The sequence below is a fragment of the Mustela erminea genome, chromosome 5 (genome assembly GCF_009829155.1).
Source record: "Mustela erminea isolate mMusErm1 chromosome 5, mMusErm1.Pri, whole genome shotgun sequence".
In the NCBI taxonomy this organism is placed as follows: domain Eukaryota; kingdom Metazoa; phylum Chordata; class Mammalia; order Carnivora; family Mustelidae; genus Mustela; species Mustela erminea.
Window position 1 is genome coordinate 115,688,132 of NC_045618.1, and position 26,104 is coordinate 115,714,235.

The 26,104-nt window shown below is 41.5% G+C and overlaps 1 protein-coding gene across 2 annotated transcripts in view; it reads left to right on the plus strand.

The window, feature by feature from the left end:
• EXD2 (exonuclease 3'-5' domain containing 2) overlaps nt 1-26,104 on the plus strand; it is a 57,540-nt gene that overhangs the window by 22,501 nt on the left and 8,935 nt on the right. For both annotated transcript variants that reach the window (XM_032344592.1, XM_032344593.1), the window contains 6 exons: nt 6,812-7,068; nt 10,792-10,918; nt 18,205-18,536; nt 19,557-19,663; nt 19,915-20,050; nt 25,066-25,422. In XM_032344592.1, coding sequence (XP_032200483.1) covers nt 6,812-7,068; nt 10,792-10,918; nt 18,205-18,536; nt 19,557-19,663; nt 19,915-20,050; nt 25,066-25,422 — 1,316 coding nt within the window. The remainder of the gene's footprint in view (nt 1-6,811; nt 7,069-10,791; nt 10,919-18,204; nt 18,537-19,556; nt 19,664-19,914; nt 20,051-25,065; nt 25,423-26,104) is intronic.

Genomic DNA, 26,104 nt, shown 5'->3' on the forward strand with positions numbered 1-26,104 from the left:
TCTGTTTTATAGCTTTTTTTTTCTTTTTAATTTTTTATTTTTTATAAACATATAATATATTTTTATCCCCCCGGGGTACAGGTATGTGAATCACCAGGTTTACACACTTCACAGCACTCACCGTAGCACATACCCTCCCCAATGTCCATAACTCCGCCCCCCTTATCCCAAACCCCCTCCCCCCAGCAACACTGTTTGTTTTGTGAGATTAAGAGTCACTTATGGTTTGTCTCCCTCCCAATCCCATCTTGTTTCATTTATTCTTCTCCTACCCCCTTAACGCGCCCCCCCCATTGCATCTCTACTTCCTCATATCAGGGAGATCATATGATAGTTGTCTTTCTCCGATTGATTTATTTCGCTAAGCATGATACCCTCTAGTTCCATCCACGTCAACGCAAATGGCAAGATTTCATTTCTTTTGATGGCTGCATAGTATTTCATTGTGTATATATACCACATCTTCTTTATCCATTCATCTGTTGATGGACATCTAGGTTCTTTCCATAGTTTGGCTATTGTGGACATTGCTGCTATAAACATTCGAGTACACGTGCCCCTTAGGATCATTACGTTTGTATCTTTAGGGTAAATACCCAGTAGTGCAATTGCTGGGTCATAGGGTAGTTCTATTTTCAACATTTTGAGGAACCTCCATGCTGTTTTCCAGAGTGGTTGCACCAGCTTGCATTCCCACCAACAGTGTAGGAGGGTTCCTCTTTCTCCACATCCTTGCCAGCATCTGTCATTCCTGACTTGTTAATTTTAGCCATTCTGACTGGTGTGAGGTAATATCTCATTGTGGTTTTAATTTGTATTTCCCTGATGCCAAGTGATTGGAGCACTTTTTCATGTGTCTGTTGGCCATCTGGATGTCTTCTTTGCAGAAATGTCTGTTCATGTCCTCTGCCCATTTCTTGATTGGATTATTTGTTCTTTGGGTGTTGAGTTTGCTAAGTTCTTTATAGATTTTGGACACTAGCCCTTTATCTGATATGTCGTTTGCAAATATCTTCTCCCATTCTGTCATTGTCTTTTGGTTTTGTTAACTGTTTCCTTTGCTGTGCAAAAGCTTTTTTTTTTTTTTTTAAGATTTTATTTATTTATTTGACAGAGAGAGATCACAAGTAGATGGAGAGGCAGGTAGAGAGAGAGAGAGAGAAGCAGGCTCCCTGCTGAGCAGAGAGCCCGATGGGGGACTCGATCTCAGGACCCTGAGATCATGACCTGAGCCGAAGGCAGCGGCTTAACCCACTGAGCCACCCAGGCGCCCTGTGCAAAAGCTTTTGATCTTGATAAAATCCCAATAGTTCATTTTTGCCCTTGCTTCCCTTGCCTTTGGCGATGTTTCTAGGAAGATGTTGCTGCGGCCGTGGTCGAAGAGGTTGCTGCCTGTTTTATAGCTTTAAATATCATTGATATGCTGATGACTCTCAAAATTAGAACTCCAGCCTTTTATATCCACCTGCCTACTTGACATCTTCCCTTCGATGTCTAATAGTCATCTCAAACTTAACACGTTCCTAAAAGAAGTCTTGAGTTTTCTTCCCAAATCTGTATTATCCTTGGTCTTCTCTACCTTTAAGATGAAAATCAGGGAAACATCCAACCCCCTAAGGGCTAACCAACAGAAATGATAGGATTGAAAGTCAGACACATGGGGCACATGGGTGGCTTGGCCAGTTAAACATCAGCCTTCAGCTCAGGTCATGATTCCAGGGTTCTGAGATAGAGTCCTGAGTGGGGCTTCCTGCTCAGTGGGGATCTTGCTTCTTCCCCTCTCTCTCTGCACCCCCACCCTGCTGGTACTGTCTCGCTCTCTCTAGCTCTCCCTCTCTCTTTCTCAAATAACTAAATAAAATCTTAAAAAAGAAAAAAAAAAGTCAGACACAAACAGGCAGTTGTGGTATGCTGGGATTCCTCAATAGCAAAATATATAGAAATTCAGAGAAGTGGTTGCAGAAATAGGAAATAACACAGCATGCTACCAGCTAGAGGTAGAAGTATGGGTTTCCAGACTCTCCTGAGTTACCCATGGTAATGTACAATTGTGCATAAATCACTTATAGAAAATGAGGTTTCTGCCGTGTTTTGAAGCTAAAACATGTCTTTCTCTTAGGAAGGTGGGGATAGAGATGTTAAATATCTTTCAGGCCCCTGTCTCCTGCCTGGTTTTTTTCTAGAGTCTCTTGCTACAGATGTCCTTGTCAACAGGTGCAAATAACTAGTGCAACAAATATTGAATGAAGTGGTGAAGGTCATTTTTGAAGAGCATTGTTCTGCAGGCTCAGGCTTCAGGCCTACTGGAGGTCTGCTTCCTTTTCCTTATCATCAGCCCCTTTCCAGTAATACTATCTAGGGCTACCTCCAAAAAAGATGTTGGCTCCCTCTAGTTCTCTACATCTCCTCTGCTTCCCCCTAGCCCAAACCTCAAGTGACTCTCATCTGGACCTTTGTAGAACCCTCCTGACCAGCCTCCCTCCTTGGACCCTGTACACCTATAATCCCGCCTCCAGATAGTAAGCAAAATGAGATTTTAAAAATGAAATCAGACTGTGTCAGTCCTCTCCTTAAAACCCTTTCATTGCTCTGAATAGAACCAACATGTCTTAATTACTTATCTGTACTTATAAGGACTTACATGCTCTGGCTTCTCTCAGCATCTCTGATTTGTGTCCTGTCCTCTTCCGATCTTCCTGTTTTGTTTTTTCCCCCTCATATTCTAATTATTACTTGACAGTCTCATTAAGCCTTTATTCTGTCACTTGAAAAGGACAAACTCATTCTTGTCTCAAAGGCATGGTCTTAATTTAAATGATACATAAACTCTGTGGACTAAGGATGCTTATTAATCTGTTCAAAGCCCAGAAGATGGTCCTAAATCATTCTTTACTCTCTGCTGCCATCGTGGGGTCATTTAAAGAATTGTGCGCTTTAGAAAAAGTTTTATCAGCTCTGGAATCCTGAAGCCAAAATGGATTGTCCGCTGGCCCTCAGAAAGAAGACTCTCTAAATCAGTGCTAAGTGAATCACTGAAATACATAAAAAGCATTAGAAATTTTGTCTAAAATTCTTGATGGCATCATTCATTAAAAGTTTTTACTTTTGTATTATTTCATAATGTCTATAACATGTTATTATAGTACTACAAGTGTATAATGTATAAATATGTATTTATAGGGAGCACCTGGGTAGCTCAGTGGGTTAAAGCCTTTGCCTTCAGCTCAGGTCATGATCCCAGGGTCCTGGGATCAAGCCCCGAATCGGGCTCTCTGCTCAGTAGGGAGCCTGCTTACCCTCTCTCTCTGCCTGCCTCTCTGCCTATTTGTGAACTCTCTCTGCCAAATAAATAAATAAAATCTTTTAAAAAATGTATTCATATATGTTTTGTATGCCCAAGCATTTTTTATGAGTTGACTAATCTAAAAAAAAAAAAAAATTAGTTAAGCGTCCAACTCTTGATTTTGGCCCAGGTCATGATCTCAGGGTCCTGGGATTGAGCCCCATGTAGGGCTTCATGCTCAGTGGGGAGTGTGCTTGTGATTCTCTCTCTCCCTGTGCCCTTCCTCCCCACTTGCATGCATGCACTTTCTCTCTAAAATAAATAAATATTTAAAAAATTCAGAGACCATTGGATTAAATAATGTTAATGAAATTTAAGTGTATTTCTTTTGTTTTTGTTATTAAACATAGCTTTGGTAAATCAAGACTTCCACTGTTTTCCATGAGTAGAAAGTGATGTCAAGGCAAAAAGATCATAGGAAGCAAAAGGGGGAAATAATGAGAAATGAAGACTAGATTAGATATCTTTTTTTTTTTAAGATTTTATTTATTTGACAGAGAGAGATCACAAATAGGCAGAGAGACAGACAGAGAGAGAGAGGAGGAAGCAGGCTCCCTGCTGAGCAGAGAGCCTGATGCGGGACTCAATCCCAGGACCTTGAGATCATGACCTGAGCCAAAGGCAGAGACTTAGGTGAGCCACCCAGGTGCCCTAGATATCTTATTCTTTAAGCCAAATTGACTCTGCTAAAAACATTCTTCTTCTACTTAGACATTCTGTATAAATTGGATACCTATTGGAATCACAAACGTTTGAATTCTTAGTGGGAAAACTTTATATGATACGTTAGATCTTAAACATAATCCAGAAACAATATTAAAAAAACAACTTATCTACCTAGTTACTTAGTGTATTTTAGACAATGGAACCCAACTGAAAAGATGTACAGATATCCAGGCTTAGGAATTTGCAGTGAGTGTTATGTCCAGTTAGCAGTGCTGAATATCAGAAGTAGAGATGTGTGGCTTTTTCTTGGAGAGAGCTGGTATATGGAGGAAGGCAGTTATTCACTAATAAAAAGGCAGTTTGGCCACATCTAGATGAATTGTTATATAGGAACCAGGAGGGACACCTGGGTGGCTCAGTAGGTTAAGTATCAGACTCTTGATTTAGGTTCAGGTCATAAGATCGAGTCCCCGTGTTGGGCTCCACATGTGGAGTTTGCTTCTTTCTCTCCTGCTTCCTCTGCCCCTTCCCCCCACCCCACTCTCTCTCTCTGTCTCTCAAATAAATACATCTTTAAAAAGGAAAAAAAAAAAAAAAAAGAACAGGAACCAGTAGTCAAGTTTCTTGTAGGTCTTTTTTGGCCTTGACTAAACCCTAAGAAATAGACACAATAGAAATCAAATGGGCATGCTTTTATTTGAGGATCTGGAAATAGCCCTCACCTCACTGTTAAAGCATTACCTGAGAAGGGAAACCCTAAACCTTCCATGAGTCAAACCATGGTTTTACTTCGTGAAGTAGAAGTCAAAGATGAGGTCCCTCTGAGTTTTGTTTCTCACAGCAGCACTGCGACCTTGACCGTTTCCTCTCTGTGGTCTTGGTCACCTCAACAATGAACTACCTCCCTCAGATTACTTGTAACACTTTGTTTGAACCACTCCTTTGGTATTTACTGTGTCATTTCTGAGGGTGTGAGCTGGTGTGTATCGTACTCTACCAGTAAGGCTAGAATCCCTCAGTCACGTTCCGTCACTTGCATGCCTTCCTGCCGCAGTGGCGTGTGGCGCAGGGCCTGGCGCAGTTGGCACGTGAGTGAGAGCAACCACAGTGCCCTGGGCGGCATTCCCCACTGTGGAGAGCTGGGGCAGGCTGTTGGTTGTCGTGAGCGGCTGTCCCATGCATTGTAGGATGTCTGACAGCAGTCTGCCCTCTACCTGCTAGATACTTGTGCCCCATCCCCCACCTTGTGACAACCCAAAATTTCTCCAGACACTGCCAGATGTCCATGGGGTAAAGGAGGGGATGCAAATGAATCTTGGTTGAGAACGCCCTTCTGGATTGGGGAACTGGGGTTCTAGTCTTAACTTTCTCATTACCCCTCCATGTGTGGGCAAACTGCTTCACCTGTGGGTCCTAAATTTCTTCTCCCCCAAAATGAGAAGGGTGGGATTTCTTGGATGTTTAACCTGGGTTCTGTGGCTAGCTTTAGAGGATCTTGCGTTAATGGGAGCTTTGCATGTAAATTTTTCTGGGAATAATTTCTTAATTTTCAGCTTTTTTCCCCTCTGACTTATCTATTACCTCAAAAAGATTAAAACTAGATCAATTAATACATAAAGTGATTTTCAACTCTTTAAGAGAGAAGGATCCTAGCTTATGCTCAATATACCTTTTTTCCCCCTTCCTGAACACCATTTGTGATCATAAAATGCTGAGAAAACACTTTTGTGCTACCAGGATTTATTATATTGGCAGGTCCCACTTACTTGTAGTACTGTATTTTCTACCTCTTTTCAAAAATTGGATCTTGAATCAGTAACAAGGTAAATGTATAGCATGTGATAATGAAAAGTATGTGTTTGTCATTTTCCACTCTTTAGCCTTTTTTCACTTAGACTTTTATTTGTTAGTTTGTTTATTAAAGATTTTATTTATCTTTTTGACAGAGAGAAGGAGCACAAGCAGGGGGAGGGGGAAAGGGAGAAGGAGAAGCAGGCTTTCCACTCAGCAGGGGCTGGATCCCAGCACCCTGGGATCAGGACCTGAGTGGAAGGCACAAATTCAACCACTAAGCCACCCAGGCGGGCCTCACTTAGACTTTTTTTTTTTTAAGATTTTATTTATTTATTTGACAGACAGAGACCACAGGTAGGCAGAGAGGCAGGCAGAGAGAGAGAGGAAGGGAAGCAGGCTCCATCCCAGGACCCCGGGACCATGACCTGAGCTGAAGGCAGAGGCTTTAACCCACTGAGCCACCCAGTTGCTGCTCTCACTTAGACTTTTTTTTTTTTTTTTTTAGATTTTATTTATTTATTTGTCAGAGAGAGTGAGCACAGGCAGACAGAGAGGCAGGCAGAGGCAGAGGGAGAAGCAGGCTCCCTGCTGAGCAAGGAGCCCGACATGGGACTCGATCCCAGGATGCTGGGATCATGACCTGAGCCGAAGGCAGCTGCTTAACCAACTGAGCCACCCAGGCGTCCCTCATTTAGACTTTTTAAAACCAGCATGTTTCCCGTGACTCCGCCAGCTGTCCTCTGTGTCAGTCTTTACAGCTGCTCACATTTCAGGCTCACGCTGGGGCCCCTTTGTTTAGGCTACACCTTCACAGAGTCCATTGCATTTGCTAGCATAGGCTCAACCTTGGATCTGAACCAAAATTCGGCCAGCCACTTTCTTTGGGAAGTTAAGGATGTCCCTCTTAGACTGGTTTTTTGTTTTTTGTTTTTTGTTTTTTTGCCAGTTTCATGTTGTACTTGCTGCTGTGGTAGGCATGACCTGTGGCCCTGTTTTCTTCTGTTGCAGGTGAATTCAGAAGGCAAAGCCAGTCCTCTGTCACTCCTTCAAATGGCCTCCCCAAGCGGCTTCTGTGTCTTGGTTCGCTTGCCAAAGCTGATCCGTGGAGGAAAAACACTACCAAAAACTTTGTTGGACATTTTGGCAGATGGCACTATTTTAAAAGTTGGAGTAGGATGTTCAGAAGATGCCAGCAAGCTCCTGCAGGACTACGGCCCCGTGGTTAAGGGGTGTCTGGACCTCCGGTACCTAGCTGTTAGGCAGAGGTAGGGTCCGTATGAATGCTGGGGTTCCTGGAGCTGCAGGGCGAGTGTCTTAGCAAGATGTCTGGAGTACTGAGAATAGTAAGGAAGCATCCAGAGTATTTCAGAAACCTAGAGGCTTCTGAGATACATATGAATTTGTGAGGGAATATTCCAACTTCTGAGGAAACTTTAGTTACCTAGGATTGGTCTTTGTAGGGGAAACGTGGATAAGGTGTCTCCATAAGCTAGAGGTTGGAAAACTGATTGTACCAGTGGCTAAATCAGGGCTTCATGTTTTGCTTTTGCTTCTTTTTTAAAAAAATTAATTAATTTATTTATTTGACAGAGAGAGAGAGATCACAAGTAGGCAGAGCAGCAGGCAGAGGGGAGAGGGAAGCCAGGCTGAGCAGGGAGCCCAATATGGGGCTTGATCCCAGGACCCTGGGCTCATGACCTGAGCCAAAGGCAGCTACCCAACTGACTGAGCCACCCAGGTTCCCCTTGCTTTTGCTTTTTCCGTATCCCCTCCCCCTGCCATGATATTTTTGGGAATTTCTGGTTTAAATCCAGAAGTCTTAATGTAAAAGTCTGTATTTGGGGCTTTTGAAAAATCAGATGATTTGACAAAGCGAGGTCAGGCGTTCTAGATGGAAATGGTTGCTGGGGAGAGGTTGGCCTCCTTAGATGCTCATGCTCTGTTTAATCGCCGCAGTCCTCACCTCTGCCATCCATTGTAACCCCAACTTCTCCAGATAGACACTGGAGTTTGCAAACCCTGCTTTAGGCTAAAACAGTGGCAGACTAATAATTCTATTCTTATGGAAATTCTATTCTAACTTGTTTTTCAGGGATTGGCAATGACCTTCATATGCTTGAGTATGTGTGTGGGTGGGTGTCCTCATTTTAATAAAGTGGCGAGAGGTAGCCTCTCTCCCTGCCTCAAATGCCAGACATTGAAAGTTCGGAGGATTTGATAAAGTAAGAGAAGGCCTGATTAAAATCTCATCTTGTCATTTTTTTAGTATAAAATGGAATTTTATTTTAGCTTAGTAGTTTGGCTTATGTAAATACAACTCTTGTAGGCATCAAGTTTTCAAGAAATACATCGACATACTTACTGTAAAGGATTTTAAATCTGTGAAAGTATTTGGAGCGTCACCCCAGCAGCCACCTCTCGCCAGGCCTCCCTCTGCCCCACCCTCCCAAGGCACCGCTTCCCCAGAGGTGTCCCCTGTCCCTCTGCTGTTAGAGGCGGTGGGTATAGGAGCTAAGAGTTGACTCTGGAGTGGGCTGTGCAGTGCTGTTCCTCACTTCCTTCTGCGGCAATAATTAGGTTCTCACCTCCCAGGATTGGTGTGAGGAAATCAAGAGTTAAACTACGTGAAGCACTTTAAGTGTGTCCCACAGAGACAGTGCAGTGTACTGCTGTGTTCAGCTCTCACTCTTTATCTTTTGTGTTAAATGTTAATCAGAGATGATTTACTGTAGAGATTGTTGTATATGACTTTGGAATCTTTCCTAGTGAAAATTTGAAATGGCAAAGATGGCCTCTTGTCTTTAATTAATCCTCAAGAAATGCACAACCTTTCCATAGATGTCGTTTAAAAAAGGACTAATGACCTAAATGGAATAAAGTAGCTTGAAAATTAAGTACTGTCCTTCCCCAGGGGTAATGATTTCAAGAATTATGGAATAGCCATGTTTGAAAAATTACACAGCTATTAAGAGGAATGAAATAAGTACATTTATACTTATCATCATGGATGGAGGTCTCTGATATATTAAGTAATAAAGCAAGTTGTAGAGCAAAAAAACAGAACAAATGCCAAAAACATGTTATCTCCTCCTCCTTAACCATCTGTCTGTGCATAGAAAAGATCTGGAGTGGCCACAGCCTACTGTAAGAGTTAGTATTCCGAAGGAGTGGAATTATGGGGTGATAGGCTTTTACTTTCCACCTGTGATGCTTTTCGGTTGTCTGTACTTTTAATAATAAGCATTCATTACTTTTATAGTTTCCAACAAAACAAAAGAGATTTTATGTCTCCCAAAGCCTTAATTTTCACTTAATCGAACCAAGACATTATGTATTTTTCCCTAAGTATGTCTGGACCTGTTTCTACTTTTTAGTCAGTGCTGCCTTTTGGGGGTAATGAAATCCATCAATTACTGCTGGTTTTTGTAGAAAAAGACTTCCTTTTCTTCATCATTATAATGATTTCATTTCCTACGGTTCCTGAGGGAGTCCTGCTTACCGTAACCCCACCTCCAAGCCTCCTGCTCTAAAACTTCTAGTCTTTCACTTGGTAGCCAGGAATTTAGCACCACTTGTGTAGACCAATGTGTTCCTAATTCCACATTTACTTCTTGTTTGGAATCTCCAAACCTTGGACTACTTGATTTTTTCTGTCACCCTGCAGCTATTTTAATCAGAAAGTATTTGAAGGACAGAAAGATTTTTTAGGTTGTTTTGTACCTTCACCTGCTCAATGAAAATGCCATTACCATTTTTTCAAATTTGAAAAGTAATTACATGAATACTAGCCAATGCAAATATAGAAACATGTAAAGAAGATAGATAATCACCGTAAGTCCCATACCCAGAGATAATATCATGAACATATGATTGGTATCTTTCTAGTCATCTCTGTGCTTTGTCTCTCTCATACCTAGACTCACACACATACATCTGGAATGTGGTATATATATTAACATAAAGGGACCACAACATATGTTTTGTCCCACAGTCTCTTTTTACTTAACGGTCATGGATATCTTTTCATATCAGTATAGATCTACATCCTTATTTTTTTTAAAGATTGATTTATTTATTGGAGAGAGAGAAAGAGGGAGCCCTCAGGTGAGTGGGGGGCAGGGGCAGAGGGAGAGAATCAGCATGTGGACTGCCCGCTGAGCAGGGCAGTGGCAGTGCAGGTCTTCATCCCAGGACTCATGAGATCACGACCTGAGCCAAATCCAGGAGTCAGATGCTTAACTGACTCAGCCACCCAGACGCCCCCATCCACATCCTTATTTTTAATAGCTGTATGGAATTTAATTGCAGAGAGATTTAACTAGCCTTTTGTTGATGGACATTTAGGTTGTTTTCAATTCTTTGCGCCTATATAAGTGGTGCCGCAGTGAAGATCATCTTATGCACATTTGTCCATAGGATAAATTCCTAGAAGTGGAATTCGTGAATCAGAGAATTTTCATGTTCAAAATTTTGAAAGCTCTTTATTGTTAAACTATTTTCTGTAAAGCTTGTAAAAATGGACAGTTCATGAATTTTAGATTAGACTGATTCTTCTTCATGCTCCAACAATAGTAGATGTAGTTGTTTTTTTAAATCTGCAGGCTGATAAACAAATTATTTATAATTTTTATTTTATTTTGTTTGATGTCTAGTGAGTTTGAGTGTCTGCCGTCTATCTGCTTATTGGCCATTTATTTTCTTCTTTATATATATATATATATTTTTTTAAAGATTTTTATCTATTTGCAGAGATCACAAGTAGGCAGAGAGACAAGCGGGGGGGGGGGGGCAGGAAGCAGACTCCCCGCTGAGCAGAGAGCCAGATGCCGGGCTCGATCCCAGGACCCTGAGATCATGACCAGATCATGATCAGAGGCTTAACCCACTGAGCCACCCAGGCACCCCGTATTGGCCATTTAAATGTCTTTTTTGATTTGCCTTTTCTTCTTTTGCCCATTTTTGGTACACAACTTACTTATTTCTTGCAGAAACAATTTGCTCTGTAATGGGCTAAGCCTGAAATCACTTGCTGAGACGGTTTTGAACTTTCCGCTTGACAAGTCCCTCCTGCTTCGTTGCAGCAACTGGGATGCTGAGAATCTTACCGAGGACCAGGTACTTCTTGTCAGAGTAGTTGAAGAATGGAAGAGCCATTGCTTGTGAAGATAGTTGTTCTTGTAATTGTAATCTTCAAATATAAGTGTTGGGTGGAAGTACCTGAGAAGAGACTCACTGAAGATAACTGGTCTGTGGTTTATAAATGGTACTTAAGTAACAGAGTAAGAGTCCCTCTTGTGTTTCATATTTCTGAGCAGTTACTGTATGCCAGGCATTTCAGAAAATGTAATTTTTTATTATGAACACAAATGCGTAATTAGAAAACCAGAGTGTTGTAAGACTTATTATAAGAAACAGTTAGTGGTTCTCCGTCTTCCTCCCACTCAATGGTAACCAGTTTCATTTCTTCCTGGTAATTACCATTATATTTTTAAATTACATGCATATATTACTCTTTATTATTTTTCATATTATCTTTTGACTTCTTACAATGGAAGACATGATTTAGTACTCTTGTAATTCTTCCGTCCCCAGACAAATATTTTTCCCCTTCCATATCTTCATTTTTATCAGATTAGTATCTACTTATATTGATATTATTTATAGCTGAACCACATAGGAAGCTACAGTTTTTTTCTTATATAGCCTTTTGTTTTCTTGTGAGTAATAATTTGTACTTTTGTTTGCTTTCTTTTTTTTTTTCTTTTTTAAAATTTTATTTATTTATTTGAGAAAGAGAGAGCACAAGTAGGGGGAAGGGCAAGGGACAAGGAGATACCCCGCTCACTGGGGACCCTGATCCCAAGACTCCCGAGATCATAACCTGAGCCTAAGGCAGACTTAAGGAACTGAGCCACCCAGGCACCCCCTAGCCACATTTTACATACTTGGTTGTTAAGGGTGTATTTCTGTCGCTGCAGAAAGTTCTGTAGGACAGTGCTATGTGTGAACTGACAGGAGGGGGAATTCAGTACCTCACAAATCAGAAGCCCAGTAGCAGTAGAGCCGAAAGCTCTCACATTTATTACTGAACCAGCCTACTGGTGCAGAGGCATAATAACAGAGAAAAATCATTTCCCTGCTAAAACATGTCTGTCGGCCATGACAGGATAGAACACATGGTCTTCATGCAGCTTAATTAAATATGTGGTGCCAACTAGGTGTGCCACCTCATGAAGCGTGATGCCTTCTAGACCCAGTCTGGTTCTTCTTTAAAGATTTATTTATTTATTGGAGAGAGAGAAAGAGGGAGCACTCAGGTGAGTGGGGGGCAGGGGCCTCCTATTGGAGTTATACCTGATTTTATTACCAGTTTTCACCCGAATCTACTGGGGAATGGGATGATTCTGCTTTTGTTTCTTGGCTGGGAATCACTTATTTCTGAAAGTCTTGTGAGAAAACATGGCAAGAGCCACACAAAGCAGATTGGTGGCCAAAAAGCTGTTTTCTTTGTTTTCTATCTACCTATTAACTGTTTCAAGCCCGGACTCTTTAATGGAACCCTATATCTTTTCTTGGCCGGTTCAGACACGTGAGGTGACTTACTCCTTTTGTTTTCCCTTGGAGCCCTCCCTTCCAGACAGAGTCCATCATCATCCTGCTTCCAGAGCTGCTGCCCAGCTCTGACCCTGGAATCTGCATTCACCATCAGCCTAGGGAGTCCTATCACCTTTCTTCTGGAGTAGATCCTCTGTCTTGCAAATTCCATGTCTTTTCCCTTCCTTGTCTTGGAGTACATTAAGAGAGGGAGCATAGGAAGCTCATTTGTGACACCCTCCATGTCCGAAAAGATATTGGCTTGCCTGTCTGTGAACTGATATTTTTGCTGAGTATGGCTATTTATGGTGAAAATCATTTTCCTTCAGAACTTCAAAGGTAATGTTCCCTGTCTTAGAGCTTCCAGTATTGATACTGAGCATGTCATTTGTTTTTCTTTCTGGAGAATCTTCACTTTATTCTTAGTTCTTAAAATTCATGATGGTATACATTAGTGTGGGCTATCTTCCATTTTAGTATTAGAAGCCAGTGGACCCTTTCAATCTATCTTTCAGTTAAGAGAATTATTCTCATAATATTTCTATGAAAATTTCCCTCCCTTTTGTTTTTAGAACTCATATTATTTAGATGTTGGACCCCCTTGAATTGATTCTCTGATTTCCTAGGAAAAATATTTTCTCTCTTTGTGTTTTTTGTTTTACCTTCTAGGAAATTTCCCCAAGTTTGTCTTCTAACATTTCTATTGAATTTTTAATTATTCCTTTCATAATTGTAAGTTATGAGAGATTCTTGGTCTCCTCTGAATATTCTCTTTTAAAATAACTTTGTTTTTGTATAAGAGATACAGTATCTTCTGTTATCTTTGAGTATTAAAGATTTCTCAGGTTTTCTTCTTCCTATATTTCTTCATTTTCCTCTGAGTTCCTTATTTGAAATGTTTGATTTGGTCTTTGTCTTTCACATGAAATATTTTTCTTAAATGTTTAGATCCTTGGCTGTCCATTCATATTTAAAGACACCTTAAAAAGTTGATTGGGCTCATCAACTATTGAATGAATAAGTAAAATATTGTATAGCCTTACAATGGAGTATTTTTCAGAAATACAAAGGACACATGGTACATGCATGGATGCATCTTGGGAACATTATGCTAAGTGAAAAAAAGCCAGTTGGAAAATATCACATCAGATTCTATTTTTATGAAATGTTCAGAATATAAAAATCAATAGAGACAACATAAATTAATGGTTGCCTAGGGCTGAGAGACATTGAGGATGACTGCTACAGGGTATTAGGTTTCTTTTTGAGGTGATGGAAGTTTTTCTAACAACGCTTGTGGTGATGGGTTGTGCAGTTCTAGTTTACTAAAAACCCAGAATCTTGCACCATCTGAAAAGACATGTGTGGAACAATTGGAGACATTCGAATAGAACTGTGTATCATTGTACTCTGTCATTTTTAAAGCTCTTGGGTGTGGTAATCATGAGGTCATGTAGAAGAATGTCCTTGTTCTTAAGAAGTACACGCTGACGCATTTAGAGATGAAGGATCATAATCACTGCAACTTAATTTTGAAATGTGTTCAGGCAGAAAAAAAAGTGTGTGGTGTCCATATTATAAAGTGATAAAGCAAATATTGACGATTGTGAATGTCAGTTGGCATTATGCTTTTTTAAACTTTTTCTGTGGGTTTGAAAACTCTTAAAATAAAAAGTTGGGGAGGAAACGGTAATTGCTACCAATCTTAAAGCCAGATTTGTGGTCCTTATTATTGTGAGAATTCAGAATTCCTAAAGACTCTTACTCATTCTTTTTTTTTTTTCTTAATTTTTTAAGTTTATTTATTTTCTTTAGTAACCTCTACACCCGGCACGCGACTCGAACTCGCAATCCCAAGATCAAGGGTTGCACGTTCTTCCTACTGAGCCATCCAGGTGCCCCTGTTCATTCTTTATTTCAATAATGTTTATTGTTTATTTCATTCTAATTATAAACATAATGCTTAATGAGATTTTAGAAAATACAGGAAATCATGTTTAAATTTGAATTTTCAGAAATGGGTTGAGAACATAGCAAATAGAGCCAGGGCTTTTGACCACTGGGCGTTATTATCAAATACCTTTAGATTACAGTCACATGTCAGTAACTGAAACTCTTTTTTCCTCAGGCTACTCAGTTTCTCCAGAGATGAATCATCTAGTCTTCTGCCCAAGAGGTATAAGCCCCTCTGCTTATATTCTGGTTGCTGAGTGGGGAAAGGTGTTGGTAGTTTCACCAAGCCATATGTACACTTTCCCATAATCCCTTTTCCAGGTGACACTTTGCCCCCACCCTGCGCCAGGCCTGGTGTTACTAGATCCAAATCCTCTGTGAGTCAGCCATTATATGACTTAAACTTTTGCTCTTCTGGGGTTAGAGAAGGAGTCATTGCCACCCCTGGGGTATAAAGGAGAGGGTCTAGAGTCCTAAGTGTTCTTTATGGAAGCTTTCACCTTATCTTCTTGTTTTCACCCCTACTTGTACTTACTTTCACAGAAGTACCTGGTGCTTCCCATTCCTAATGCTTTGCCATTCTCTGTGGCTCAAATTGACTTGATTCTTGGATTTTTGGCTTACCACCCCCATAGGCCTAGATTTTAGCCTTCTCTTGTTTGCTGAGTTGGTCACCACTTGTTCATCCTTCCAAAATGTTATTATTGGAAAGATTTAGCTGGTATCTTCAGGTTAACATTATCCTGTAAGAGACTTTTGGGAGTCAAATTCTCTGAATTTGTTTTCTGCAGCTATTTCTGACTTTATGTGACTAGGAGTAAGTCACTTCTTTGTGCCTTGGTTGGTTGGTTTCTTTCTTTTAGCAGTTTTATTGAGGTATCACTTACATACAATAACATTCAGACATTTAAAGTACACAGATCAGGGTACCTGGCTGGCCCAGTCTGTAGAGCATGTGACTCTTCTTCTCAGGGTCCTGAGTTCAAACCTCATGTTGGACATGGAACCCACTTAAAAAAAAAAGTGTACAAATCAATGGATTTTAGTATTTTTATAGAGTTGTGCAATCATCACCACTATCTAATTTTAGAACATTTTTATCCCCCAAAAAGAAACTCCGTAGTGATTAACAGTCACTCCCCATCCTACAGTCACTTCCCATCCCCTGCCACAACACCTTAACACTGGGCAGTCACCACTAATCTACGTTTTGTCTTTATAGATTTGCCTATTTTGGACATTTCATATAAATGGAACCATACAATATATGGTCTTTTGTGATTGGCTTCTTTCTTTTTTTTTTTTTTTTTTAAAGATTTTATTTATTTAACAGACAGAGATCACAAGTAGGCGGAGAGGCAGACAGAGAGAGAGGAGGAAGCAGGTTCCCTGCTGAGCAGAGAGCCTGATGTGGGGCTCGATCCCAGGACCCTGGGATCATGACCTGAGCCGAAGGCAGAGGCTTTAACCCACTGAGCCACCCAGGCGCCCCTGTGATTGATTGGCTTCTTAATTTTGCATGTTTTTGTGGTTCATTCATGTTATAACATTTATTGGTAGTTCATTTCTTTTTATTGCTATGCAATAGTTCATTGTATGGATATACTACATTTTATTTATCCATTCATCAACTCGTGGAGATTTGGATGTCTTTCATTTTTTGGCTGTTATGAAAAATGCCACTATGAATATTTGTGTATAAAATTTTATGTGGACATATGTCATATGTTTTTACTTATCTTGGATATATACCTAGGAGTGGAATTGCTGAGTCATAACCTTTATGTTTAACTGTTTAAGGAACTGCCAGACTGTTTTGCAAAGTAGCTGCACCATTTTATATTCTTACCAATAATATATGAAGGTTCAAATTTTCCACATCCTTACCAACTCTTGTTATTGTCTATCTTTTTGATTAGAGCCATCCTAGTAAGTATGAAATAGTATTTGATTGTGGTTTTGATTTACATTTCCCTAGTGGCTAATGATGCTGAACATCTTTCCATGTGCTTGTTGACTATTTATATATTTTCTTTGGAGAAACATCTATTCAGATCCTTTGCTCGTGTTTTATTTTATTTTTAAAGATTTTATTTATTTGACAGAGACACAGTGAGAGAGGGAACACAAACAGGGGAAGTGGGAGAGGGAGTAGCAGTCTGCCTGCTGAGCAGGGAGCCTAATGTGGGGCTTGATCCCAGGACCCCCAGGATCATGACCTGAGCCGAAGGCAGACACCTAATGACTGAGCCACCCAGGCGCCCCTTTTGCTCATATTTTAATTGAGTTGTTTTTGTATTGTTGACTTCTGAGAGTTCTTCATATATTTTGAACGCTTGTCCCTTATTAGGTATATAATGTGTAAGTATTTCCTCCCATTCTTCAGGTGGTCTTTTCACTTATTTGACTGAGATCATCATTTGAAGCAAAAAAGATTTTAATTTTGATGATGCCCAGTTCATCTATTTTTTCGCTTATCACTTACGCTTTTGGTGTTGTATCCAAGAAATCATTGCCTACCCCAAGGTGATGAACATTTACTCCTATGTTTTCATTTACGAGTCTTAGGTTTTAACTCTTACATTTAGGTTTATGACCCATTTTGAGTTCATTTTTGTGTGTGATATAAGGTAGGCGTCCGACTTCATTCTTTCACATGTGGTCATCCAGTTGTCTCAATAGCATCTGTTGAAAGTGCCTTGGTTTCCTTATCATTTGAAAACAGTTTGTTAAAAGAGCACTTTAAAAGAAAGAATTATTTATTTGAGAGAGAGAGTGAGACAGAGAGAATGAGCAGGAGGAGAGGCATGTTCCCGCTGAGCAGGGAGCCCAATGTGGGGCTCGATCCCAGGACCCTGGGATCATGACCTGAGCTGAAGGCAGACGTTTAACTGACTGAGCCACCCAGGTGCCCCTAGAAAACACTTTAAACTCTTCACATTCAAACACAGTTTTTTCCAGTGGGAGACAGCTGGGTGGTAGATTATAGATTGTTGAGTCTAGATGGAAAATTTTATCCAAACCTGTTTTATTCTAAAAGCATAATAAATCCTTCCTAATAGTATTATTTACCAGGCTTGGTTACTAAAGGTAAATTAAAGGAATTTTAAAGTCTTTACTTCCTTTTTTGGGAAAAGCTCTTAATGATAGTCTTGGCTACTTTTATTTATGACCAGCTCTCCTGTCAAGTTGTTTGGGAGAGTGACTTACCGTTATTGTTATGGTAGATTATACCATATAATCTGAAATTTATTCATTTCAGAAATGAGCCCTTGTGACTTTTGACTTGAGGCCCATGCTTGAAACCTGTTTGTTTTCCACATCTTATTAATAGGTATGCTAGGTTGTTTCTGATTGGCAATTACACAGACCTCTCAGTGAATCTTGTTTTCAGGTGGTCTAGATGATGGCCACCTCCAAAGTGAATTTCATGGACTTGTCACACTTGTGGGGACAGCTCTTTTTTCTCAAATTACCAAACTTGAGAAAAGTCTGTCCATCAGGTTTGGTAACAAAGAGAAAGAAACTTCACTGGTTTGTGTAGGTTAGGATTTTTGAATATTCAAAGTAAGTCATTATTTTAGCTAAAATAAGTTAACTTTAGCTAAAATAAGTTAACTAAAATAAGTTATAACATAGATAAGAAACATGAAGATTCATTATACTATTCAGTTTACTTTCATATAGTGCAAAATATTTCATCATAAAAGGTTTTTAAGAAGTACACAGTGCTTCAGGTATTGTACATCTTGAATTAGAATCCTGAAAGTTGTCTGTGTCTTTGTAACTGACTTGGAAATTTCTCTCTCTGGTGTGCCTTCCAGATTCCACTGATCTCTGACTTTTCTCTTCAGGTGATTTATGCTGCCAGGGATGCCCAGATTTCAGTGGCTCTCTTTCTCCATCTTCTTGGATACCCTTTCTCTAGGAATTCAACTGTAGATGAAAACGATGACCATGTGGGTTGGAGAAAAGTCTTGGAAAATTGCCAGGATATGGTAGACATCCCATTCCGAAGCAAAGGACTCAGCCGACTGGGGGAAGAGGTTAATGGGGAAGCAGCAGAAACTCAGCAGAAGCCAAGAAATAAGAAGTCCAAGACAGATGGAATGACGCCAGGCAACCACCAAGGGAAAGACCCCAGAAAGCATAAAAGAAAGCCCCTGGGGGTGGGCTATTCGGCCAGGTAACTGAGTTGTTCTCTGTCCGGTAGAGAGAGATGCAGAGGCCCAGCCTCCAGCAAAAGGCATGATGCCTCATCTTAGGTCTGGGGAGAAGATTGTGTGGTAGGACGACAGGTGCTCAAGGGGTTAATTTTTCCCCCCAGGCGTTAATTTTTTTTTCCCTTTCCTTCAAGGACATTTAGAGCTAACCTTTGGTCTATTTATGTGTTTTCCTCCTTTTCCCCTTCTTTTACTTTCTAATTTTTAGAATTGAGTGCCCGTAAGGAGAGCTTAACCTAGCTTTGTCACTGATCCTGGTATGATTTGAGCCCATAACTTCTCCAGTTATAAATGAGGGTATAATTATCACTCCTTGCTTGCTCAGGATAGCTGCGAAAATGAATGGCATGAATTGCCTCATACATTTCAGGAGAGATGCATCATCTGATTTCCTGTTCATTTGGTATTTGATTATTTAGAAAGGCATCCAGCTCTAAGCCAATATTATTCTCTAACCAGTGAGAGTTTTTCTGTACAACTTAACGCCTCTGTTGCAGAAAGATGACTAATAAGTGCTTTGGAGTGGAAGTTTGGTCCCTGTAGCAGAGTGCCTTTAGGAATTGGATGATTAAATTGAAGCCAGTATTGCGTATGAGCCAGAAATAAACCCATGTGGCCTTCATTACTTTAGCTTGAAGTTCTTTAATTTTAATTTACTTTGTTTAACCCAATGATTACTCTGTAGAGCAGTGTTCTTGGTGCTCTGTTCCTGTTCGCTTTCATAACAGAGCTGTTGTATATATACTACCCAACTCACTCCTTGTTCCATAAATATAAAAACTAGCTAAACAAATTCATTTTTAGTTCCTAGCCCCATGAAGATGGAGGAACAATCAAGACTTTTTGCCCCATTAGTTTTTTTTCCATAAATATAATATTGGACCCTAGTGTTGAGAATAGCAGTCACTCAGAAGACAACATAGATCAAGCTACCTTGATCCATAGGTAGTTTCCAGTTTTATTAATCTCTCCTTTCCCTGCAGAAAATCCCCTCTGTATGATAACTGCTTCCTCCATGCTCCTGACGGACAGCCTCTCTGCACTTGTGACCGAAGGAAAGCTCAGTGGTACCTGGACAAAGGCATTGGAGGTGTGAGACTCACCTGTCCTTGCATTTGCATTTAGGTGCATGTGGGTATTGGCAGGAGTGAGGAGAGAGACAGAGAGACAAGGGGCAGGGAGGAACAGAAGAAGGCAGAACGACCTTGAGACAAGTGGGACATGGCTATTCAAAACCCAGAAACCCTACTCTCTGCCAGGACACTACAGAGAACATTTCAGGTGGGGCTTCTTTCCTGAGGGACGGGTGGGCAAATGCTGGTCTCTTATCTTTTCTCTCAGAGCTGGTGAGTGAGGAGCCTTTTGTGGTCAAGCTGCAGTTTGAACCCGCAGGAAGACCCGAATCTCCAGGAGACTATTACCTGATGGTTAAAGAGAACCTGTGTGTAGTCTGTGGCAAGAAAGATTCGTACATTCGGTGAGTGTGGGGTTCAGCCACCCAGATTGTCTGCCTCTGATGGAAGTTGCCTTTGTAGCCACATGTGGCGCCCTCAGGGGTCTTGGTTGAATCTGCCAATTTTGGCTGAGAGACGTGTCCATAGGGGTCATCTCAGTTCTTCTGAGAACTTCTGCCATCTGTATGGTCCTTTTCATGCTCTCCTGCCTGTCTTGGGTCCCATTCTTGGTATCAAGAATGCAACACTTTTCTCAGTAACAGTTTTCTATAAAGAAAGTGGTTTCCCTTTGCTCATGAAAGACTGGAGACCCATGTCCTTCAGAAGCTGCCTTTTTCTATGTATCCTTGTAATCCTCCCATGCGTGGCTCACAACTTTCTGAGCCTTGATACTGCTCATGGAGTATAATATTGCGGGTCTGGTTCCAGCCCACCATAGTAAAGCAAATACCACAATAAAGTGAATGAGTCAGGGGCACCTGGCTGGCTTAGTCGGTGGAGTGTGCGACTCTTGATCTTGGGGTGGCAAGTTCAAGGCCCATGTTGGGTGTTGAGATTAATTAAAAGTAAAATCTTTAGGGGTGCCTGGGTGGCTCAGTCAATTAAATGGCCAACTCTTGACTTCAGCTCGGGACATGATCTCAGAGTGATGAGATCAAGCCACATTGGGGTCCATGCTGGGTATGGAGCCTCCTTAAGATTCTCTCCCTCCCTCTGCTCCTATCCACTCATGCTCTGTCTTTTTCCAAAAATAAATAAATAAATAAAATTTTTATTTAATTTAATTTTATTTATTTATTTGACAGAGATGGACACAGCAAGAGCAGGAACTCAAGTGAGGGAAGTGGGAGAGGGAGATGCAGGCTTCCTGCTGAGCAAGAAGCCCGAGGCGGGGCTTGATCCCAGGATCCTGGGATTGTGACCTGAGCTGAAGGCAGATGCTTAACAACTGAGCCACCCAGGCACCCTATAAATAAAATCTTTTAAAAAAAAATGTGAGTCAAATGAATTTTCTGGCTTTCCCAGTGCATATAAAAATTGTTTATATTATACTCTGGACTGTTAGTTGTGCAGTAGTGTTATGTCTAAAAAAACAATGTATATACTTTCATTTAAGAATACTTTATTGCTGGATGCCTAGGTGGCTCAGTCGGTTAAGCATCTGCCTTTGGCTCAGGTCATGATCCCAGGGTCCTGGGATCAAGGCCCATGTCAGGCTCCTTCCTCAGCAGGGAGCCTGCTTCTCCCTCTCTTCCCCACTTGCTATCTCTGTGTCTCTCTCAAATAAATAAATTAAAATAGATTAAAAAAAAAAAAAAAAGAATACTTTATTGCTGGGCGCCTGACTGTCTCAGTTGGTTAAGCATCTGACTCTTGATTTTGGCTCAGGTCATGATCTCAAGGTCATGAGATCCAGCCCTACATCAGGCTCTGTGCTGAGCATGGAGCATGCTTGAGCTTCTCTCTCTCTCCCTCTACCTCTACCCCTTGCCCCGTCCTCACGCTCTCTATATAAAACAAAACAAAACAAAAAACTATACTGCTGGGGTGCCTGGCTGCCTCAGCCAGTAGAGGATGTGACTTTTGATCTTGGGGTCATGACTTCGAGCCCCATGTTGGGTATAGAGATTATTTTTTAAAAAAAAAAAATAAATAAAAATACTCTATTGCTAAGAAATGCTAACCTCATCTGAGCTTTCAGAGAGTTGTAATCTTTTTGCTGGAGCAGATTATTGCCATGGTGTTGATGGCTGCTGACTGATGAGGGTGGTGACTGTGGCAGTTTCTTAAAATAAGTTAACAGTGAAGTTTGCTGTATTGATGAACCTCTCCTTCTTGAAGGATTTCCCTGTAGCATGTGATGTTGTTTGATAGCATTTTGCCCACAGCAGAACTTCTTCCAAAATGGAGAGTTCTCACATTTTACCACTGTCTAGTCAACTAAGTTTATGTAATATTTTAAATCCATTGTTGTCATTTCAATAGTCTTCACATCTCAAGAATCCTCTTTCTTTGCTCATTCAACAAGAAGCAACTCCTCATCCTTGTAAGTTTTATTGTGGGATGAAACATTTGCAGTAATTCACTTCCACCTGCAGGCTCCACTTCTAATTCCAGTTCTTTAGCTATTTCCACCACATCTGTAGTTACATCCTCCACCAAAGTCTTAAACCCCACAAAGTCCTCATACGGGCTAGAGACTTCTATTAATTAATGTTGGTATCTTCACCTCTTCCCATGAATCATGAATATTCTTAATGGCCTCTAGAATGGTGAATCCTTTCCAGAAGGTTTTCAGTTTGCTTTGCCAAGATCCATTAGAGGCATCTCTATTTATGGTAGCTATAGCCCTTATGAAAAGTATTTCTTAAATAATAAGGCTTAAAAATCAAAATTACTCTTTGATCAATGGGCTGCAGAATGGATGTTGTGTTAGCAGACCTGAAAAGATCATTAATTTCATTGTACACCTCTATCAGAGTTCTTGGGTAACCAGATATACTCTCAATGAGCAGTAATGTTTTATTTTACTTTAAAAAGATTTTATTTATTTATTTGAGAGAGGGAGGGAGAGAGAAAGCACAGAGCATGAGTAGGGGCTGGGGGCCACAGGGAGAGGGACAAGCCAGCTCTCTACAGCAGGGGGCCTATGTGGGGCTCAGTCCCACAACCCTGGAATCATGACCTCAGCCAAAGGTAGACACTCAACTGACTGAGGCATGCAGGTGCCCCAAGCAGTAATATTTGAAAAGGAATTTTTTTTTCCTGATTAGTAGTCTCAACAGTAGGCTTAAAATATTCAGTAAACCATGCTGTAAACAGATATGCTGTCATACATCTAGAGAGCACAAGTGGAGTAGATTTAGCATAATTCTGAAGGGCTCTGGGATTTTGGGAGTGGTCCATAAGCACTGGGTTCAATTTGAAGTCACCAGATGCATTAGTCCCAAGCAAGAGAGTCAGTCTGGCTTTTGAAGTTTTGAAGCCAGGCATTGACTTCTCTCTCTCTCTCTTTATTATTATTATTTTTTAAGATTTTATTTATTTGACAGACAGAGATCACAAGGAGGCAGAGAGAAAGGAGAAAGCAGACTCCATGCTGAGCCGGGAGCCTGATGCAGGGCTCAATCCCAGGACCCTGAGATCATGACCTGAGCCAAAGGCAGAAGCTTTAACCCACTGAGCCACCCAGGTGCCCCTTGACTTCTCTTTAGCTATGAAAATCCTAGATGGCATCTTCTTGCAAGAGAAGGCTGTTTCATCCACAGTGAAAATCTGCTCCTACATGTAGCCACCTTCATTAATGATCTTAGCTGGATCTTCTGCATAATTTGCTGGAGCTTCTCCATCAGCACTTAGGGCTTCATCTTGTACTTTGGTGTTTATGGAGATAGTTTCTTTCCTTAAACTTCTTGAACCAACCCCAGCTAGCTTCAGAATTTTCTTCTGCAGCTTCCTCACCTGTCTCAGTCTTCACAGAATTGAAGAGAGTTCGGGCTTGGCTTGAATTAGGCTTTGGCTTAAGATAACTGTATGGCCAGTGTGATCTTCTGTCCCGATCACGAACCCTTCTCTATACCAGCAGTAAGGCTGTTTTGTTTGCACAGCATTTACATGTTTGCTGGAGCAGCACTTTTAATTTCCTTGGAGAACTTTTCCTGTGCACTCACAACTTGGCTAACTGGAGCAGGAGGCCTAGCTTTTGGTCTGTCTTGGCTTTTGACATGCCTTCCTCACTAAACCTAATCATTTCTACCTTTTGATTTGAAGTGGGAGACATGCCACTCTTCCTTCCACGTGAGCACTTAGAGGCCATTGTAGTAGGTTATTGATTGGCCTGAGAGCAATATTATTTCATCTCAAGGAATAAGGAGGCCGGAGGAGAGGAAGAGAGACACGGGAATGGCCGGTTGGTGAGGCAGTCAGAACACACACATTTATCTATTGAGTGCTCAGTCTTATGTGGGCATGATTCATGGCCTCCCAAATCAGTTACTATAGTGACTCCTAGGACAGTGATCTCACATATGCACAAAAATATAATAATAAGGAAAAGGTACCAAAATGTGACACAGAGACACAAAGTGAACAAATGCTGTTGGGGGAAAAAAAATGAGGCCAAGGGGCGCCTGGGTGGCTCAGTGGGTTAAAGCCTCTGCCTTCGGCTCAGGTCATGATCCCAGGGTCCTGGGATCGAGCCCCACATCGGGCTCTCTGCTCAGCAGGGAGCCTGCTTCCCTCTCTCTCTGCCTGCCTCTCTGCCTACTTGTGATCTCTATCTGTCAAATAAAATAAATAAAATCTTAAAAAAAAAAAAATGAGGCCAATAGACTTGCCCGATGCAGAGTTGCCACAGACTTTGTTTGTAAAAAATGCAGTATCTGTAAAGTGCAGTAAAATGAGGTATGCCTGTTTTTGGATGACCTGAAGGCATACTTTGGCTCTACTCCCTGCCTTCAGTAGAGTAACTCACTCTCCTACTCTCCTCTTACAAAATGAGACAAATAGTTGTGTGCCAAGAGTTTTTCCTGAGAGCTCAGTTTTCCTTAGAAATTAACAATGGGCCTTGATGAGCCTGGAAATAGTTTGAGTAAGGGGTTCCTCAGATGAGAAAATTTTTTTTTTTTTTTTAAGTCACCAGGCTTCCAAAATTTCAGGAGTAGAGGGACCTGCTACATGCTTTGAGAGTTATTTTCCAGATGTTGAAGGTCATTAGAATTTCTTTTCACTTCTCTGATACTTTTCCTCTCTGGGAGCACAGTGTTTGCAAAGGTTGTTGTTAGCCTCCCTCTGCCTTGGCCCTCTGCTGCCTCTTGCTAGCACGTGGTATGAACTTGCTCCTTGAGGAGAGGAAACCAAGGCTCAGGTAGGTAGGTAGGCCAAGAGTGGAAGAGGCAGTTTTGACTTTATGTAGTCTCTGTTGGGTTGTGGTGCGTGAGGCTTCTCGGTCCTGTTTACGCCCAGCAGCCTGCCTGCTAGCTCCACCTGCGTTCTGTGTCCGATGCTAATGAGTGCTGCTTCTGGGTGGGCTTGGCAGGAAGAACGTGATTCCGCACGAGTACCGGAAGCACTTCCCCATTGAGATGAAAGACCACAACTCCCACGACGTGCTGCTGCTCTGTACCTCCTGCCACGCCGTCTCTAACTACTATGACAACCACCTGAAGCAGCAGCTGGCCAGGGAGTTCCAGGCCCCCATCGGCTCTGAGGAGGGGCTGCGCCTGCTGGAAGATCCTGAGCGCCGGCAGGTACGGTCTGGGGCCAGGGCCCTGCTCAACGCGGAGAGCCTGCCCGCTCACCGAAAGGTGGAACTGCTGCAGGCGCTCAGAGAGTTTTACCACACAGACACAGTCACGGAGGAGATGCTTCAGGAGGCCGCCAGCCTGGAGACAAGGTACAGTGTACAGTTCCCGGTTGGGGAAGGGTTTGGGGGACATTCTGGGGGTACTAGCTCCACCTGCTTAGCGGGGATGCCGGCCAGGCAGGGGCCAAGAGCCGTTTAGGCACAGAGCATAGCCTCCTGTTACCCCATTGAGTATCTAATGGCTTAAAATACCATGGGGCTGGGATAGAAGAATCGGTGTGAGAGTTTCCTTTCCATAGGAGACTTGCCTTCTGTCCTTGACCCTTCAGGGTCATCTCTGTCCAGCCATTTTCATGATGAGCAGATGAGTTCAAATGCAGTGGAGCTCTGCCTTAGAGATTCTGTGCAGAAGTCAATCCTGAAGTCAGCAGAGGAGATGAAAATAATACTCAAAAAATAACCCCAAGTCTCTGAAGTTGCTTTTGAGTACAATGTACATGGCTTTCTGTCTCTTACCTCATCCAGGTCTTTGGGAACTGAGACCAATGGATTCATGTTTGCTGTCTCATCTGCATTCAGGGTACCGGCCCACCGAATAGAACTGGCCAGAATTGGTCTTACCATTCATACTATTCTCTTTTTTCCTTCCTTCCTTTGCTTCCTCTCCTTCCCCATGAGTTGAACTCATGACTTAATTCAGTGTTCCTAAATGAGAAGCCGATGGCCCTGACAAATGAATGGGTACAGGGCTGAGGTGAAAGAAACTCTGGGC